This window comes from Euleptes europaea, chromosome 20 (genome assembly GCF_029931775.1).
Source record: "Euleptes europaea isolate rEulEur1 chromosome 20, rEulEur1.hap1, whole genome shotgun sequence".
Lineage (NCBI taxonomy): Eukaryota > Metazoa > Chordata > Lepidosauria > Squamata > Sphaerodactylidae > Euleptes > Euleptes europaea.
Genome location: NC_079331.1, coordinates 850,881 through 871,684, shown reverse-complemented (window position 1 = coordinate 871,684; position 20,804 = coordinate 850,881). Strand labels below are relative to the sequence as shown.

Genomic DNA, 20,804 nt, shown 5'->3' with positions numbered 1-20,804 from the left:
AACTGTGCAAAACTGATGGTAAAGGCTGCTGTTTTAACTGAGCGCCACTAGAGGTGTTAAGCTGGGAGAGAGGGAGGGGGGAAGCTTTGTGGGGACATACTCTGGCCCCTTGTACTTAGGCTAGGCCTTGAGCGTCTACCGGACCCACAAATAAACCTGCAAAAAGTTATAAGCTCACAATTCTTGCCTGCCTGCAATGTACAAATACAAGTCACTTGCTTGCCTGAATAGAGGGGAAAGACCATCCAGTTTGACCAGCTGCATCATGCAGGATGACGTAAAGTATACCTGACAAATAGATGTCCAATCTCTGCTATAGAGATGCTTATAGTTTTGTTCAGCGGATTAAGGGATCTTTTATAGATCTTTCCCATTTATTTATCTATTTATTTGTGGCATTTGTACCCTGCCTTTCTCCCCAATGGGGGCCCAAAGTAGCTCACATCATTCTCCTCTCCTCCATTTTATCCTCTCAACAACCCTGTGAGGTAGGTTAGGCTGAGAGAGTGTGACTGGTCCAACGTCACCCAACAAGCTTCCATGGCATGAGTGAGGATTTGAACCAGGGTCTCCCTGATACAAGTGTGACCCTCTTAACCACTATACCGCACTGGCTGTGCAAGAAACCAAGAAACTCTAGCCTTTTTCCATAGAGCACATAAACGGGTGTGGCATTTCACTTTCTCAACAACTTTGCCTATGTAGAGAGGTCCCAGTTAATCTGTCCAGGCCTGAGCCAAGTGCTGATGGGCCAGTGTCTGTGAGGTGAACAACCATGGTCGCTGCTGAATTTGTTCCTGTAACATAATATTTTGACATATTCCTGCTTACACAAAGACGGATGGTGATGTGTCCAGAGCTGAGCTAGGATTGGAATTTGAACCCAGGTCTGCCAAATCCAACCATTAGTTTCTGTTGGCTCACCATCAGTGACAACAAACTTTTTGGTTCTGGCTCTTTGGAATAAAAGCAGGGTGCCTGCACTAACTCTTCCAGGAAAAAGAAGGGGGGCTTCAAAGACTGCTGGTGTTGTGGACAAAACCACTCACCACACATGATACTTCGTAGATTTTCCAATGTGCTTGTTTTCACAAGGTATGTCTTTGTGTGTATCAGGCTGAACAGCCTCACTGGTATGTTTCCCCACCACATTCACTCTCTCTCCTTTGACATTCCAGAGGCTGAAACTGACCCATAAATATGTTCAGACTCTGTTGTCTGCTCCAGGGTGTGTCTTTACTATATTGCCACTCAAATTGTTGAAGCCGTAGATGTGGGCTTCTTTGAGGTTTCCAGGTGTTGGTGGCTTTTGTGATAAGCCAGTGTGATAACATTCTTGATTATCTGTGGGTGGATATGATCGGATGTAATGGGGTGGATAATTTGATGGAGCTGAGAAGAACAGTCTGAAGCTCTGTCTACATTTTCCTCAAAACCCGTCCAAGCAATTTGTCTCAAACAGATGGGGATCTCTTTAATTATTTCCATTCTGGAGGTGTGGTTCGAACAAGAAGTAAATATCCTCTGATGAAAACCAACGGTACTGAGGGCGGATATGGATGCTAGTGTAATGGTTGCCATATAGACTATATAGAATTTCAGCCACATCTTCAGAGTATGCATCTGAAGCCTGTTTGAACCATTAACTGGCCCAGACTCTTAGCTTTCATTTATTTTAAAATGCGAGTAAGCTTCTAACAGTGCAATCCTATGCAAAGTTACTCCACTCTTAGCCCACTGGTTTCAACTGGAGCTTAAAGCAGGAAAAGAGGAAGACCCAACATGAGATGGATTGACTCTATAAAGGGAGCCATGGCCCTCAGTCTGCTGAACCTGAGCAAGGCTGTTAATGATAGGGCAATTTGGAGGTCATTAATTCATCGGGTCACCATAAATCAGAAGCAACTTGACAGCACTTAACACACACACACACACACACACACACTTGATTACATTGCAACCCCTGTAGATCCAGCAATAGGAGGAAAAAAATGAAAATAGTAATCTGCCCTATCATCCATCAGAGATATGTATTTATTGAAAAATTTATATCCCGTCTTTCCTCATGGTCCCAGGTGGCTTAATTACGGTAGCCTGTTCCCACCTTCCATTGTTCTACCCAATGAGGCCATAATTTCTCCTCATGTATTTCACTTAAAGGTAAAGGTAGTCCCCTGTGCAAGCACCGGGTCATTCCTGACCCATGGGGTGACTTCACATCCAGATGTTTACTAGGCAGACTTTGTTTATGGGGTGGTTTGCCATTGCCTTTCCCAGTCATCTACACTTTACCCCCAGCAAGCTGGGTACTCATTTTACCGACCTCGGAAGGATGGAAGGCTAAGTCAACCTTGAGCCAGCTACCTGAAACCGACTTCTGTTGGGATCGAACTCAGGTCATGAGCAGAGCTTGGACTGCAGTACTGCAGCTTACCACTCTGCGCCACAGGGCTCCTATTTCACTTACTTGCCCAAAATCTGAACAGCTGAAATGGTTGTACCTCTTTTTGCCTTGGGTTTTAACAAAAACAAAGTCCCTTTGACACTTGACATCATTAGGAAATGAAGTGTAACAAGGAACAGAGCTGGCTTCTCCAATCAAGACTCCTGCTTTTCCCTCTTCCCAAAGTAAATGCAGGCTCAAAAGAGGGATTCTGGAATAGCCCAGCCTCTTAGGTGGCCCTGGGGTGGAATCGCCCAGCCTCTTAGGTGGCCCTAAGAACCTGGGCTTGCCACCTCTCCTGTGTCTTCCTGTATAATTCCCGTGGCTGTTTCATTCATAACTTACATTTTTAGGCATATGCTTGTATTTGTGTGCAAACTGGGCCCTGTTTCACCAACTGACCTCAAATTCTTTTCGCTTGAGGAAAAAGGTCAGAATTCTACAACCAGTTGTCATCTTTTAAAAAATCTTTTTTACTTACCAGCTAGAATCCACTTGAGACCCGTATTATGAAACCATACAAACACGACTTGTATGTATGTTCCTTGTGGCTTGATTTCTCAGAAGAATGTTTTGTGATTCAGTTTTTCCTCAGATAAATGTTCTGGCTTTTGTTCTTTATTAACCTTCTCTGAATATGTCTGGATTTAAAAAAAAAAAAATCAAAAGCAGGACTTAAATTTGAGGACTTAAATTCCTCCAGAAAAAATACGTTGCTGAAGCTCATTTTACTTGGAAAAATAAACTGCCGCTGAATATCCTTTTGTTGTTAAGAACCGTTCTAAAATCAAGTGCTGAGAAGCTGCCAGTAATGCTTCAGGAGTCTGCCATGACGGAGAGACTTACAGCCTGGCTTTATAGTGATTCTGATTCTGTGGCTATTATGCAAGAACATTGTCTGATTCTGTCCCAGATCACTTGTCTCTTAGAAATTACACGCTGCCATTCCATCCCATATAATATCTGTGTGGAACTGTTAAGATGGCGCATAGAGTCCAGCTTTCCAGAGTTTGTCTGTGTTCATAGGGACTCAAGGACTCAAACGACCGAAAATTAGTTCTGTGCACACGCTGGCACGTTAAACGTGTGCTTCTGAAACTCCCCTGTTTCCCCTCCCCCATGCCAAACTGCTCTTGAGATTGAGGGAACTTCTTCCAAATGTTGTTATATGGCATGTAATTTGCCCCCCAAGGGGAAAAGTCAGAAGCTTTACAGGGTCATTGCAAGGGTTCTTGAGACAAAGTATTACTAACATATTTTGAGTTGTAAAAACCTCATACTTCTGTAGCTCTTTCAGCATTCAGTGTTTTCGTGTATATTATCCCAGTAACTGTCACAACAGCCCTGTAAGACGGGCCAGTATTATAACCCCCCTATTGAAAACTGGAGGGGGAAAGGCCATCAGGTGAGCAGAGAGCTGCCATGGGGGTTCTTGAGTCACCATCTCGTTTGGGCTGTAACCACTATTATCCAAGCCCTGATGCTTGGTTGAGGGGCAGGGCAGATCTGGGCGTTTTCCATAAGGGAAGAAGACTTCTCTTTTGAGCTGGTCTGCTTGCAGCCGCAGTTCCCCCATTGTTGTTATATTTGGCTGGGGGAACCTCAGATCTGCAAACCTTCAGAGAGTTTGCTGACCTTTTTTTTTTAATGCAGCTGGGGAAAACACCGTGATCTTTAATGCAATAGCTGGAATTTTAGCTTCTCCTTAATGGGCACAATCTAATAGAAGTTTGACTTGTCTAAGTCCAAATGGAACTAATGGAAGAATTTTTTTAAAAAATAGCCTAATTTGATTCCCCCTCCCTGCAAAAAAAAAAAAATGTTTTACTGTACCTGGGTGTTGCTGGGTGTTGCGCCAATGAGGCCAGGCCAAACTGTTGTCGCTTGCTGGTCAGGCTGAAATATACACAAAGCGCCTTTTAATATCGAATCAGACTGCCCCCTCACCCATGTTTGTCAAAGTCAGTATTACCTACTCTGACTGGCAGCAGCTGTCCAGGGTGTCTCCAACTGAGCAAACAACTCCCCAGTGTAGTTTTATATCTGAAACATGGTATAAAAAGAGAAGACTGAAGTCTCCCCATGTGCCTTGATCCCAGTCTGAACTGGGCCCCTGTGCATATGAGAACTACATTTCAGAAATCACTGGGATTTGCAAAAACCTGAACTTCCAATGTACGTCTGTTTTGACAGGTCCCAGGGCAGACCCAGAACCTACATAAAGCCCCTACCGTAGCTCAGAGCTATAAAGACTTTGTGTTCAGAAGTAAAAAGTCTGTATCTAGACACATCTGCTTCCTTGCTTTGAAAAGCTGGATTCCGTGGCATGTATAAGCGTATGGAAATACTGCTAAATTTGCATTTTGCTTGGGAGGTTTGGCACTTTTTACTCTTTTGCATAATCCTCATTCTGTCTGTAAGGAGTGCTTTAGAGCAGGGAAGCTCTGCCCGTTGACCATTGGAAGTCTTACTCAGGAACTCCTTTGACTCCGAAGTCTTGCGTCAGGCATCCCTGCGCTCTTAGAAGCTTCTTTCTGCAACCATGAGGACTAGAATGCTGCCTGTGAGATTCTCATCCGAATAAGCATGAAATGTGGTTGTGCTCCTGTGAAATTGCTCTAGGCCTCTCCTTGATGCTCTCAGGGAAAGTACAGTGATAACCTTGGGCCCAATTTATTTGAAAACCTCTTTGTGCCCTTGCAGGTCATAAATTGGGGCTGATATCAAATGAGCTGGGGGGGGATGGATCCTGCTTTCAAAAAGAGGCGGCGGGAAGGAAAAGCCACAATGGCCTACTTCAGATGCCAACATCTTATTCAGCAAACGGTTTACTGTAACAGCAGAATAAGACAAACAGAACATTCATCCATGTGTCACACAGGAACTCTTGCCTGGCAAAGGGGGAATTGTCACAGATTATAAATGGATGCTTGAATTTCTGGTGAGAAGGGAAGAGAGACAACAGCGTGTTGAATGCTATTTAGATACGTCACTGTTGGACAAAGGCTTATAGCTTGGTTGGCTAATCAGGTTTTCATGTGTCATATTTTATGCTGATGAACATGAAATCCAAGCCAGAACTTAAAAAAGAAAAAGTATGTGTAAAATGGCATGGTTGTAAGACAAGCATTAGTAGCAAGGCGCTTCCCCCCGACTTTATAGCAATGCAAGACTGATGATTTGTTTGGTTCTTTTGTTGGCTGTTTGGTTGTTGATATTTCAGGAATGAGCGTAGGCACTCATATGCATACCATGTCAGTGCGGCTGTGTGCTGCATTAAATTAAATTGAAGTTGGCACGCTTGCTGGTCTGGAAGGCATCTCGCTAACTCTCCCTTCAATGCGGGGCTTGTAACTGAGGAATGGCAAATGCAGCATAACTGGGGTGCCATTAAAAGAGGCAGCTACGGGTTGGCTAAGCGGGAGCGGTTTTGCCGAGGCCACAGAGTGGTTCGTGGTGGAGGTGAGAGTGAACCAGAGGCTGTTCAGTTCAGGGATCCCCTACTTGTTCAGTTCAGTTCTGGGGTCCCATTGGGTGTAATGTTTTTAGAAAGTGGGTGTGGCCAGGTGGGTCTTTTGCCCAGCTAGGCTACTGGTTGGCCATTGGAGAGTTGATTGACTGTGCAGATTTTTAAGAACATTGCTTTGTCAGCAGCTGCCAACGCAGCACAAGACTCTTTACTGTATGACTGAAGGGTTGCTGTGGCAGCTGCCATTTTGTAGCTGGCTCCGCCTCCTGCAGCAGCCATCTTGTGGCAGCCATTTTGCAGCTGGGCACTCTATGCTGTGTCAAAACTCCAAAGCTGCCCACAGGCTGGAAAAGATTGGAGACTCCTGGTCTAAATCATAGCCAGTCTTTGCATCAGCACCAGCTCTTGAATTGCAGAACCGGGTTCCCATTTCTTCGTTATGTTATGAGAGCTCGTGAGGAGGTCTCTGAGTCTGCACTGCATCCTTGGTGCCTCTGAACATTTCCACTGTGCAAGACTGCTGGGTTTGCTGGTGCTGCTGGGCCAGCTGTGGGTGTAACCCACTATTGTGCGTTCTGCAGTCTCCTTATTCTGTAAGAACAGTTAAGTCACTTGCAGAAAGTCCTGAGCCAAAACACCATGAGTAACTTCCTCCTTTTCATACTTGCTGAACCTCCCGACTTCTTCTGTTCCTTTAGGAGACGGGGAGGGGTGGAGAGAAGGATTTAATTAGTACCAGCGAGAACGTTTAACACCCTGATGGCAAATCCGACAAATTGCTGCTGTCTGGCAGAAACGTATCCTGTTTGGTTTTATTTTTTTTGTAATGCCTATTGCCAAGGAAGGAATGCTTAATTTAATTAGACAGAGAACATCGGTTCTTGTAGGTTATCCAGGCTGTGTGACCGTGGTCTTGGTATTTTCTTTCCTGACGTTTCGCCAGCAGCTGGCGAAACAGTGTGACTCCTCTGAAGATGCCGGCCACAGCTACTGGCGAAACGTCAGGAAAGAAAATACCAAGACCACGGTCACACAGCCCGGATAACCTACAAGAACCGATGAACTTTGACCGTGAAAGCCTTTGACAAGACAGAGAACACTTTCTCAGCTTGGCTCCTCCTTTTAACCAATTTCTCCTTCAAGAGAAAGAAGCTGGGTCTCTTCCACTGAGAATCTAATAGACGCTTTGGCATCTCTCTATCAAACCAGGCCCTTAAAAACACTATTGTAGTAAATCCCTATTTGGGTTGTTTGTGTGATCAGGGCACCCCGGAATCCTTGCTTGCCGCATAGTGACCTGGCCGATCGGTTTCCTGAATGGGGCATCTAACCCGCCATATCCTTTGCTCCCAGATGATCTACTCTTTGTGATCCAAGCCAGAGGTGTGCAAAGCATCCTGGAGGAAGATGCTACCTTTTTGTCCAGATGTTGGCAGGCTGGCTGAATGGCTCTTGGCACTCCTTCACCCTGCGCATGTTCAAGTTACTTTGAAGGAGGCTTGCTGGATTTCCTTTAGCAGGTGAAGCGATGAAGCCCTGTTCTTTCTGATGAAATTAGGACATCCTACCTTACGACCACATACAATCCAAAAATACTTGATTCAGTTGCAAGGTTTTTACAGTTAGCAATCAGATATCGTGAATGGTATGTTGCATTCCATAATCGCTGATTTGGGATTGTTTTATCCAATTTTATCGATTTGTACTCAGATCTGTCCTAATGTACGTTTTTCTTTCTGTATGCCAATAAAAGCGTGTGTATGTGTATGAAACCCTATTCCCAGATCTCCGTTGCTACCGTTGTGAAATGCAGGTGTGCAAACAAGGAAGGAGGCAAAGTCCGGTTGCTTTTGGCACTGGCCGTGGCAGCTCGCCATGCGGAACAATTCAATCAGAGCCAAAGCAGCTTGGGCGGCTGAAGCTGTGACAGGATGGCATAACAATACCCTGCGGGTGGAAGCCCAGATGGATGGAGGTGGCATTTTTGCTGGTCTCTCTGTGTGTTCTGATGGGTCAGTCGCACCGTTCAGAGAGGAAGAAGGAAGCTCTGCTTGCAAGCTGAGCCTTTATGGGCACAGGCTAGGCTTGTGTGTCGTTATCACAATTGCCTGGGAGCATGGGGAAAGCACGGAATACGATGCTGGTTGCAGAATTCAGCTTCTTGAAAATCTTCAAGGGAGGGAAAAACACATTTCCAGCCATGCAGATATGTTTGGATGCAAGCGGGGAGACCTCACAAGGCAGAGAAGCTGTTCAAACGGATCTCTGGTGCCATGCGTAGCTTCTTCTTGGTCCTCTGATCAGCAAAATGGGGATAAATGATGCAGCACAACATCATGTAAAGTCACACTGTTTGAACAATGCGCTCAAGTTGCACGATATGGCTGTCCTTGGTGCACCACTGGAATTACCTGGGTGTGGACTTTTAAACCGTTGTCAGGAGTTCTTAATCAGGGCATGCAGCCTTTGCTTAGGCTTTGGGTAGGAGATGGTTGCCAGAAGCTTCCAGCTTGGGGCCATGTCTTCGTGACGGTGGGTTTGTAGTTCGATGGCATCTGCCAGCTTCATTGTGGAGTCTGCTTGTGGCATCTCCTGCTCTTCCTACATTTAGCACCCTAGCAGTGGCAGCGTGCAGGGAGTTCCCGAGCTGACACATGCTGTGAATTAAGCCTCAATCCAACAGCCTGGTGCAGAGCAGGGGGAGAGGGGAGCTCTAGGCTGAGCCAGTGTAGCTTGGAAGAATGTAATTATGTTGCTGGGGTCGAGCCAGAACGTGGGTCTAATGAGCTCCGCAACATGTTGTGCGCAACTCTGAATGCGACCACGTGGGGCTGTTCTTGGTTGCATTGCCTCTTGGAAAAAGTTGCACCTCCAGCCGTAAACAGTACCCAGGCATCATGCAGGAGCCAGTGGCTCAGCAGTGACTCAGCGGCAGAGCTGGAATGAGTACCCTGCTGCCCTGGCTTCCTGCGCACCACCCTGGTTGCTTTTTGGTGCTGCTCCAAGCCAACACTGGGTGGGCCTGGCCCAGCCCTACTCCAGTTCACAGGCTCTAAGGAGGGCAGAGCGTGGGGAGGGGTGGCTGCCGCTGGTGTCCTGATTTGTGCCTTTGTGACGTAAGCGTGGTGCAAAGAACTAACAGGTTCTGGCACTCAGAGACGGCTCTCAGCAGGTTTGGGCACATCCGTGACTCGTGCCGAGGACACCTGCCTCAAGACTAGCGGCTTAAGTTCATTTGCCGTCGATCCTTTGATCGCTCTTAAGTCTGTCAGGGGAAAAAAATATCCTTCATATAGTCCAGCAGGCATAGGCAGTAAAACCAAGAGAATGCCACAACTTTGCTTGTGCGTCTTAGTCTAAGAGCGGGACTTGATTGAAAAGCCAAAGTCGCTAAGACAGCCGTTTTGGTTGACCTTGAATTAGACCCGAAAGAAATACCCTTAGTTGAAGGGCAGCCCCAGGGGCTTGCTTTAGCCCACGAAAGATTTCATTTTCTTTTGTGACATAGCACTTTCCATTTATGGAATGAGGCTTATTTTTAGTATATAGGAAAACTTCTGGTTAAAAAAGAAAATTCAGCATGGTGAGGGTGAACAGACTGAAACGAAATCCAGGAAAAAAATGGAGGTGCTGTAGGTTGGGGGTGAAAGTGGTTGGAGAATAGGTGTTCAACTTACGCTGGACAGGGTTGCAGTCCCCCTGAAGGGGTAAGCTTACCATTTGGGCATGCTCCTGGGCACCTACTTGGCCCTGGGTAGTCAGGTGATGGAGGGGGCCAGAGGGCATTTTCGCAACTTAGAGTAGTTCTCCAGCTGCAGCCTTTACTGGAAAAGGGCTGCAGTCACACATGCCTTAGTAACATCCAGGATGGACTACTGTAATACATTTCGTGTGGGGCTGCCTTTGGAGACTGTTTGGAAGCTTCAGCTGGTTCAGAATGCAGTAGCCAAGGTGCTTCCAAGGGCTGGCCTTTCCCCCCATTGCCAGTTATTGGACCCTTCCTCTCTTCGTGCAATGCAGATTCAATTTTGAATTAGTTGAAATCTAGTTAAGATTTGTGGGTGCAGATTGAAAATATGGCTCAGCAGATTCTTGGAGGTTATGCGGTCCAGAAAGGCACGGCATTCCCAGGGGAGGGACTGAGCTGATTCCGAGGGTCCCTGCCTTCTAAGAGGGCCCACAGCTTTGTGATAGAACTTAATGTTTTGCATGCCGGCGGTCCCAGGATCAGCCTCTGTTGCGGCCAAGGGGCTTCTGCGGCTTCTCTTAGAGTTTAAAGCTAGAGGCCAGAGTGACCTCATATCGTAGAGAGATTCTCAGATGTGGGAGACCAGCAGGGACCCTTGTGAAGCTCCTTCGTGCTGTTAATATTTAGCCTTTTAAACTCTTGTAATGGTATAGCTGGAGTACTATTTGAGTACTATTATTCCATCAAATAAGGGTGACACATTTGAAGATGAAACGAACGGCTCCTGGCTTTGGAATTGTGCCATAATTCTTGAGCATAAAGAATAAAAACAGGTCTGTCCCTGTTTTTTAAAATCAATTTGTCTTGCACTTAAAGGTATTTATTCACATTCTGCAGGCCTTTTTCTGTTCTCTTCCGTCTCTGTGTGATATGGATTACGTAATGCGCTGGCTGAATCTCTGCCAGGGACCTCACCAGTCCACCTTAAGGAAATGGATGCACACATGTTGTTGTGATACCCAGTGTTTCCTGACAGCTGTGATGCAAACACTCCTTTTGAAGAGCCAGGAGTGGCACATCTGGCAGAAAGATCTTCTGGCTAGGGCCAGACACCTCGTCGCAGCACAGCTGGAGCAAGAGAGTGAGACGCACAGGATGTCCGTGCAACAGTCTATGCAGAAAGGATACAAGAGAGAGAAAGAGAGAGAGATTCATGTGGAGCTGCCTGATGCTGGGTCACACTCTTGGTTTGTCTAGCTCAGGGTTGTCTCTTCAGCCTGGCAGCAGCCATCCAACACTACTACCTGGGAGTATCCTTTGACAGGAGAGTCTGGGGATTGAACCTGGGAACTTCTAGGCCAGGGCTCCCTCCATTCCTTGTTTTATCCTCCCAACAACCCTGTGAGGTTGGTTAGGCTGAGAGAGATGTTGGTGCTTTCCCACATGCTGAATGATGCCCTTTTAATCCACTTTCAGTGCACTTTAGCGATTGTTTACAAATGGATTTTGCTGTTACACACTGAAAATCCGTTTGCAAAGTGCATTGAAAGTGGGTAGAAAGTATGTTATTCAGTGCGTATGAAAGTGCAGGTGACTGCCCCAAGGTTCCCTCATTGTAGGGATTTGAACTCTAGTCTCACCAGTCTAACCATTGTTAGTGTCTAACCATTGTACCATGGCTGGTTTGGGACAAATATGGACCATGGACCACCTGGTAGGATCGCTGGGAGGATTCTTACTGGAATCGTAATGGGGATGCTGTGGTTGTGGCGCAGTTCCTGTTTGTGTCCGTGGGTCTTTCCCAGGAGGATTTCCTGGTGGTTGTTCTCCTCCCACCCCTGTTTCGAACCTGCCCATCCCTTCCATTCTCCTGCTTGTACCTGCAACTTGTGTTGTAGGTTTGTCTGCCCGCTCTCCTCCCAGATTGTAAAAGCTATTTAGAAAGAGACAGTTAAATGCAGAGAGGAAAAATCCAGGCATGACGCAGTAGAAGGAGTCCAAAATTTCCACCCACGGAACTAGTGTGACTGGAAAGTCCAGCTTGAGGAGAGACAGAATCTTCTGCCCCTCTTCTGCCCAGAGGCCAACACTTACCCTAGCTGGTGTCTGACAGCACCTCTTCTTGGACTTGCAGGATGCTAACTGGTGCTGGTTTTTGTCCCGTTCCAGTATGACACAGAAATCTGATGAGAAAAGAAACTTGGTTGAAAACAGACATGGCTGATTATGCGCTGCCATTCCAGACCAGGGTGGGAAAGCTCAAACCGCAGCGCAAAGCCCTGCTTCCTGAGAGCATCTGCTTCCACGTTCTATTTGCATAGCAAACAGAATTTCTAGCAACACTTAGCATTTATATAGCACTTTGTGTAAGTGAAATGGTGAATCCTTACAAAACAGCCCATTAAGGTAGGCTAGTAGCATTGCATCCGTCATCAAGATGGATGGCTTTTGGGCTTGAGAATGGAGGCTACAGACCTCTGCCCACTTCTCATTTGCTGTCCTCCGGCCATAACCTCCACTGGCCTTTGGACGAGACCCACCCCTCCCCGCGTCATCTCCTTTCCAAGAGTGGATGTGGCTTATGTACCCTCATTTCTGCACTGGAGAACTGTGTGTGGGTTAGGATCCTGTTGTCCAATAGACACGTGCAGGATTGGACCATAAGAATCTTTCAATAGGATTGCCTGAGAGTGGGGTAATCTTGCCTCCACATTTGTCACCAAAGAGTTTTATGGGAAATGGTTGCTCTTAGTAAAAGATACAGACAAAATATTTGGGGAAAGCTTCCTGCTAAAAATTAACATTTTTTCACAATAAAAAATGTGAGTAGCTCTTGTAAGAGTGATCTCAATCGCTGGTTGTTTTTGCAGCGGATGCAATTTAATGGGTATTGGTGCTTACTTTGGCCTCTTTGGGGAATTCTTTGGAACATGAAACCTCCTGAGGAATTGGCTTTGTCCAGTCAGGTGGGCTTTTCCGGGAACTCAGGTGTTGCTCCCCTCAGCCCCAGAAATGGCTGTGAGCTAGCCAGGGATGTAACCAGCCTAGAGAACAAGTTTCCACACGTTCATACTCCCCAGTCACTGTTGAGGGACTTTGGTTTGTGAACGGACCTGCAGGGTTTTGTTGGGGTGCCTGGAAACATCTGGTCGTGTTCTTGGCCTGCCTCTTGGCTATCTCCTTGGCCGGAGCAGGTTGTGCCAGGCTCAGTTCCCTTTGCCTGACCACCTGAAACTTGGTCTTTGGAGGAGGCTTCAGCCGTAACTGGAATACCCCTGAGGGACCCCCAGTTCAGATGATCCACAGGAGTGCTTGACAGCTTCAGTATTGCCATACACTGAGATCCAAATATAGCTTCAGGTGGCAGGGAGGAGTCTTCCACGGCTTCAGAGAGGACAGGCTCGGTTATCTTCGGATCATTTTCTTTTTTGTTCCAAACTTGTGTTTAGACACAATATTTATTTTCCTCACTTGAAAAGCCCCTGAAGTTTGCCTCCGCAGGGTCTGACTTCCCGTTGCACTGTCTTAGCTGAGGAAGAAAAGAAACAATGGCCATCGGAACAGGATGGGTTCCTTTTTGTAATGTGAGAGGACACCACTGTGTGGACAGTCAGATGTGCCCTAGATGAACAAAATACTTTGTTTTAGCTCTGCGGGCTTATTCCCAGAGGAGCGTCAGCTCAACCACCTATTATATCCTTACGGGGCAACTCGCAGATAGCCCACTTTGAGACCTGGGTAAAAGCCGAACTCCATCAACAGGATGCTGTAAATCTGACATCCAACTATCACCTCTGTTGGTACCACACCTGTTAATACTAAAATGTTGGTGGATGTCCATGTGCTGCCACCTGCCTAAACTCTGAAGAAAGAGAGGCCAGAGGCCTGTATATGTTCTCTGGAACCAGGGCTTGGAGTGGCGTGTGGAACCGTGGTTGTGCACAAGAGGTGGAGAATCAAGACATCTGCTGTTAAGAGTCAGGCTTTGTTTGGTTGTTTCACGGACATATGATCTGACCTGCTTTACCCTCTGATTAAAATAATATTTGCAGGTCTCAGATGGCTTCCTGTGAATCAGGGACCTGGCTGAACTATTCATGTCTCAGAGCCACAGTAATTACATTCTCCTGGTCTTGAAACATAGCATGTGGGGGGGGGGGGGAGAGAATGCTAAACTTTAAAGAAACAAAGGCCTCAGGGAAGCGCACAAACATAGCCCAGGGCACTCTCTTGTGGCAGCGTGGATTGTGGAATCCAGACTGCAATTTATGCAAAGTACCACCAAGGGTAAAGTCCACAGGAGAGTGCTGTTATTGCCCCAACATGCTTGCTTGATCTATTTCTGGGCCTTCCACAAAGGATATGGCATTTCTTAGGGGCACACCGCTGTGAGCTCTTCCTGTTTCATTTTATTTCCTTGTTTAGTCTCGGCCATGTGAGGATGTTTCCCAGGCTCGCTGGTGTCCCGGACACATCCTTTTGGTTACTGTAATTTTTTATTTCTGTCTCTTGGTAATGTTTAATGAGAATTAATCTCTGGTGACTCTGGGTAATTGCTTGTATGCTGAGAAGGAATTCAAAGAATCTCTTCCTTATCCTGACGGTGTTTGTGCCGAGGCCTATTCTTTTTCTCTTTTCCTTGGGATCAAAAGGCCCGAAAATTGTGCGTCTGTTTTCACAACCGACTGTACTTTTGTGCTTCCTGAAAAAAGCAAACTGCCGCTTCTTGCTTGTAGAAGCACATCAACGTGTGTATGTAATTATAACATACTGAAAGTTGCCTTGAATACCCCATTGTGGCTGAAGGGTAGTCTATGCTTTTAAAAAATGCTGTTCACCCTCTGCTCTGCCCATGTGTGAACAGGGCTCCGTGGAGTATATATGTTTGTGAGATGGGATGTTATGGAAGCCGCTGTGTATCTGATGGTCACTTCACACAATATGGCTTCTGTTCAACTGTTGTGGCTTGGACGTGTGTAGAATGTGGGTTTGCACCACTGTTTGTGGTTTGTTGGATAACTTCTCCTTTTTGCTGCAGCTGTCCAGAGCATTTGCTTTGCCTTTTGGTTTTGGTTCAAGTGTCCGGGTTGTGTTTTTATGTGGGGAAAACTGTTGGGGAGCAAAAGAACAATGCCTTTTAAACCTTTGAACACACATGAACACATGAAGCTGCCTTCTACTGAATCAGACCCTTGGTCCATCAAAGTCAGTATCGTCTACTCAGACTGGCAGCTGCTCTCCAGGGTCTCAGGCAGAGGTCTTTCACATCACCTACTTGCCTAGTCCCTTTAATTGGAGACGCCGGGGATTGAACCTGGGACCTTCTGCATGCCAAGCAGATGCTCTGCCACTGAGCCACACCCCCTCCCCTTTGCTTGTTTTCTGAGATGCGTCCAGCTGGCCTACATTAGAACAGAATGCTGCTCTCAGTGTGTCCTTGCTGTCGTCCAGTGGTGGCCCATCTGATGTTTTGAATTCTTTTTGCCCCCATTATTTCTTTCTGCAGGGGAGCAAGGGGCATTATCGGTACCACTGGCAGAGCCACAATGTCAAGCACAGTGGTGTGGATGATATGGTGCTACTTTCCAAGATCTCAGAAGATTCCATTGTGGAAAACCTCAAGAAGCGATACATGGATGACTACATATTTGTATCCTTTCTGGATGTGTGTTTTGTTGGGGCCGTTGAAACTTGGGAATCCCCAGGGTGAATATCTTAGTGCTGGACTTGACTTCTGTCCTGGCGGTGACCATGCTGCTTGCCTCTGGCCCTGCTGTTTCCATGTCCTGCCAGGTCAGATCCAGTAGCAGTTGAACCTGACACGGGCAGACCAAGCTTGATCAACCAAGAAGGTTGAGAGGATTATGTCTCGAGCGGCACATGGAACCTGTCTCTCTGTTGAGGTCGTCCTGAGTTCTGGTAGCAATCTGGGCCTTCCCGCCTCTTAACTGAGACTGCTTGGGCATCTAGTTTGCACTGGAGAAATCATCTTCCAACCCTGTTATGGGGCTTTTATAGTTGTGTTGGCCCTTTCTCCAAAGCTCGTCTCAGTTATCTCCCAGAAATTCCCTGAAGGCCCTCAAAAGCCAAGATATTTAATGGGAAATTTATTTACCACAGCCATGGCATAGAGATTGGGAAAAAGCACCAGAAATTGAGAAATGACTAAAGAAAGTATGGTATATGATGCTAATGGGGAAAATATCTGTGGATAGGAAGTTTTTGGAAAGACAGACATGCACAAAATAAGTTTGTAAAACTTGGTCTATTTTCATAATATTTTGGAACAAAAATTAGTCAAAAAGAATCTGTTTAAAAAGAAACATTTAATCTTGTTTATTTAAAACATTTATTCGCCAGCTTTCTGCCTTGTGAAACTCAAGGTGGCTTACAATATAAATAAAACATTAAATCAAAATAACAACAACAGCAGCCTCAAAATAAAACAATTATGAAACCCCATAAAAAGTCACCAATTTAAAAACTCCAATTAGGACTGCCAATAAACGAGGTTTAGATTGTAAGTTCTTATTTTATGGATGTAACATTACTTATTCTGCATTCTTATGTATTATGAAAAATAAAAAAGCCAACAACAGCAGCAAAAACCAAGACCCTTCATAGCCAGTAGCAACGTAACAGAGCTCTCCGTTTGCAGATCCCTGGGCTTTGGCTAGGGACTGATTCAGCTGCCCCTTCTCCCATTGACAGGGAAACATTAACAATGTGGTCCTTAAGGGCAAAGGTTATCTAATCATTCCATAAAACGCAAACACTGTTTATCGAGCAGTTGCTTCCGTGGTCTTACTCTCACGCAATCTTGATTTACCATCGGGATGCCTCGGGCGGTGCCACACACACCCACAGTTCTAATCTAGAAACAGTGATTTGCACAATATGGAAGTTACGCTAGCCTGCCCTTTTAAAAACAACTTTAACTAGCATGACATCATTTTGCCGTTATGATCCCCAAACAATGGGCTTTTGTGTACAACACTGAGTACTAATTGTGTATGTGGTGAATAGTGAAGCAGTAGATGTTGGTGTCGTTCACACAGCACCAGGAAGCCAAATACAGAGTGGCCTGATTCTGTTCTGTGACCTTGCATGTTGAAATGTGTTTACAGCCCAGCGCTGCCTATAACATAAAATTCTCCTGATTGCCGCTTGTAAATCTCTCTCAGAATGATGGGTGGAGTCTTTTACAAAGTCAGCTGGTATTTAGGGATGCTTCAGTCAACAAGGGGAAGGTTATCCCTTCTCAAAACGCAACGCTGCTGCTGTTGAACTCCCCCCCCCTGAGCATTCTGACCCTGCCCCCTTTAACCCCTCCATTGTCACCACTTCTGCACCCAGCCCTCTTGTAGTACAGAGGGAATACGTTTCTCCATGGCCTGGGTGGGAAAGGGTTAACACAGTTTCTTGGGCGGTCATAGCAGCTCCATAGGTAAGGACTCTTCTGCAAGGGGGGAAAAGGTTCCTATTCTCGGCAAAACAAACTCACAATCCGCCTTGAATAGAGGCTATTCCTGTCCGTGGGAGAGGGCGGATCACCAGTCTTAGATCCTTCTGAGCTAGAGATCTGCCAGGACCTACGAAGGGCCAGGCCAAATGATTTCGTGGGCCTTAAATGGCCTCCAGGCCTGACGTTCCCCACCCCTGGCTTAATTCCTTTGATAATGGAATTTGGTACCTTTGTATTTTGTACCTTTGAATGTAGGCTGCTTTGAACAGCTCTCGGAAAAAGAGGTTATAAATATTTTTCCACTTTGTTTACAATCAGAGGGGAAGGAGAGGGGCATTACAGCAGCCTAGTGTTATAGACCTTGACGGTTTTGAACACAGACCTACATCGGATCCGTGCTGATCTCTGTGAACCCTTTCAAACAGATGCCGTACTTTGGAGAGAAAGAAGTTGAAATGTACCAAGGAGCTGTACGCAGAAATTTTCTCTTTGCTGTGTCTTTTACGTATTTAGTTTCAGCTTTGTCCGTTGATGTCCCATTTGTCTATGCAAGTTTAAGACAGGTTACAATACTGTAGCCATCGCACATAAAGAGTTTACTTGGTGTTTTCTATGAGCAGAACCAACATTCATTGGTAGGGGTAAGCTACGGTTCAGTTCCTATCCGTGCACATCTTTGGGCACAAGAAAAGATGAGAGATCCTAACCACCGGACAGACTGTTGTACACAAGATTCCCTGAAGTTAATAGGAGATCTCCTATTCATTTCGGCAGGAGGGGGGGATGTTGAAGGAGAGTATGCAGACATGATGCATCCAGACAGTATTTTATAGATTATCCCCCACCTGAGAAATATCCAGTTTACCTGGAACCAGAGTTTAGGCTTGCAAGTCCTTAAAAATAAATCTGGCCTTAAATTGTCTGTTTTTTCCAGCCTTTTGGGAAGGAGGCTGATTTTTGACTTGTTTAAAGGAGAGGAGATTAAGAAGGTGTCTGGATTGTGTATTTCTTGTTCACACAACCTTTGAATAACTATTGTACTGGTGTAGTGGTTAATGTCTCATGTATTTCCCTTCTTGTAGGCTCAATATGAAAATCCACCACATATCTACGCTCTAGCGGACAACATGTACCGAAACATGATTATTGATCGGGAGAACCAGTGCGTGATAATCAGGTCAGGTTCACTCTTTCTCCCTCTGTAGTGCCTTTATTGTGTGGGTTCGGCTAGCAGCCTGCCTGGAGGAAGTTACGCTGCGTTCTGCCTTGCTGGCATTAATGTTTCTTGAGTGCTGAACTTAAAGCACAAGCCTGGGAGAAAGGCCTGGTTCTCACTGTAGTAGTCCACCTGTTGTATCACTTCAGCTGGCAGGTAAACACATGAATACACCTGAGGCTGCCTTATACTGAACCAGAGCATTGGTCCATCAAGATCAGTATCGTCTGCTCAAACTGGTAGCAGCTCTCCAGGGTCTTAGGCAGAGGTTTTTCACATCACTTACGGCCTGGTCGTTTTAACTGGAGTTGTTGGGTTTTGAACCTGGGAACTCCTGCATGCAAAGCAGATAATCTACCACTGAATCACAGACCCTCCCCTGTGCAGGCTCATAGGTGGAATGCTCTTCCATACAAAGAATTTGCAGTCCCGGCCAACAGAGTCAGAGGTGCGTGCATGTATTTTTCAAGCAATAGCTTGTAAGCAAATGACATGAGCTTCTTTGCCAGAAAACATCTGGATTTTTAATACTGGCTGGCTAGGGCCTGCTGCCCTTCTCTCTTGAGTCACTGGCGGCCACTTCTCTGACCTTCCCCAGATCTCTTCTCCTGATCTCTGTTTGGGGTAAATCCTTGCCCGGTGGTAAAAGACAGGGTCTAGGGCTTTTCCCTTGTTGTGCATCTCTTCCTTGCTCCATGTTTTCCGTGTGTCAGCAGCCGGCCTTGTTTTCTTCTCAGCGTATCATCATTGTGGCTTTTTGAATTCTATTTCTGGTTTCTGAAACTTAAAAATAAACGTAGGCTGCAGGGTTTACAGGAATTCTGCCTGCATGCGGCCAGGGACCAAGTGGAGAAATAGTGACGTAGTTAGAAATTCAGCTCTTTGTGTGTGTGTGTTGTGTGCACATGCCTGTGTGTCACTTTACTGTGTGTGCAGTAAAGAGAAAAGGCCTCTTTACTGTAACACTGTGGTGAACACATTCTCGGGAGGAGCTTCATTGCATTCACAACTTCAGAATAACTTTTGTTGGAAGTTAAAAAGTCCCACTGGATTGATGGTGTGAAAATGGATACTGCTGCAGAGGATGTTCCTTTGAGAGTATAGGGTTACCAATGGGCTCAGCCCACTTCCCTGAGTGGAAAGAAGTTTAAGAGCTGGTCGCTTATGGTCTCCTTCTTTGTGATGAGAAAGCGCCATAGCCTGATAGCGTCATTGTCACAAGTGTGCCATTTGCAAATATACAAGCGCAGCAGAGTGGAAGCAAATGGACTCCTGGAGCAGGAAGCGTTCTCACCAATCCTGCTTCCTAAAGAGCTACATCATGGGTCCCCCTGTGCCTTCTCTCACTAGCCTTAATTAAACTTTGTTTTCCCCCGACTCTCTGTATTTTTCTATATCAGCATCTGCTCAGATTGGCTATACCTTCCCCCCTTTGGTGGATAGCTGGTCTAAGTTACCAGATGATCAAAGCCACAGTGAATAAATCCTTTCAAAATAATCCAAAGTCACAGTGCCCATGTAAGCCTTTCTCTGTGAGCAATATCTAGCTGACCTGTAATCACCTTGGTTTAAGGCAAACAAGCGTTCAAGGAAAGAAAGTATGAAAAACTGTAAATTCATTTAAAATAAATTCTGATACCTCATGTGTTTATTACCAAGTACAGCAATACCTGTGTGCTGACCTTCTCCCCCAGTCTCATTGGCCTAGCTTCAATGCTAGTTTGGCTGGGAGCAATTCACTTGGCGGGAGAGGTTATAGGGAGGTAGGTAGAGGGTGCATAGAGAACTTGGCTCCTTCACCCATTCACCCGTTTTGAGATAAAAATCCACACACACGGCTATTTACTCCAACGAGACTGGCACGGGGAATTCTGCAGTCACTTCATACCAGTGTTTGGTTGTGTGGCAACGGTGCTTGACGGACTGAGCCTCTGCTGCTGCCAAAAGGCTACTTGTGCGGGCATCAAATGCGCCCTTGACTTTTCATTTAATTTTAATCATCCTAATGCATGTGTTTTGTGATTTATTTAAACATATCCTTGCTGGCTTTTGTTTCTGCCACCATTGGGCTGCTGAGCTGATGGGATTTGCCAAACGCTGACTCAGTTGCTCCGTCTTAACTGTTTGAGGGCTGGATGGTTCTGTCCTGGGTGGTCATCTTGTTTCCTCCACGCTGCAATATCTTTTGGGTTGGTTGCTCTGTGGCGGTATTGGTGCCATGTCGGGGTCTTAAAACACTTTTTGTTTGGTTCAGCCTTACACTGGGGGCAGGATTTGGTAAAGGTAGAGAAAAGCAATGTTAGGAATCTGTTGGGATAATCAGAATCTGTTTGGTTGTGACTGGAGTGGGCGTTCTTATTGGAAAGGGTCTATGGAACTGTTAGCCTTCTGACTAGTTAGCCACTTCCTGTGTGGGTAGCAGTATTTACATCCTATATATTAGTTTTCTTCTAGCATATCCTTTTGCGGACTAGAGCACGCTTCTTCGGATGCAAGTGGATCCTCATCCCTGGAAGTATTGGC

General features: G+C 46.0%; 1 protein-coding gene across 1 annotated transcript in view; it reads left to right on the top strand.

Annotated features, from left to right (window-relative positions):
- Positions 1-20,804, top strand: part of MYO1E (myosin IE) — a 58,743-nt gene that overhangs the window by 7,054 nt on the left and 30,885 nt on the right. Inside the window, exons 2-4 of the mRNA XM_056865840.1 lie at positions 15,107-15,250; positions 17,446-17,535; positions 18,148-18,242. Coding sequence (XP_056721818.1) covers positions 15,107-15,250; positions 17,446-17,535; positions 18,148-18,242 — 329 coding nt within the window. The remainder of the gene's footprint in view (positions 1-15,106; positions 15,251-17,445; positions 17,536-18,147; positions 18,243-20,804) is intronic.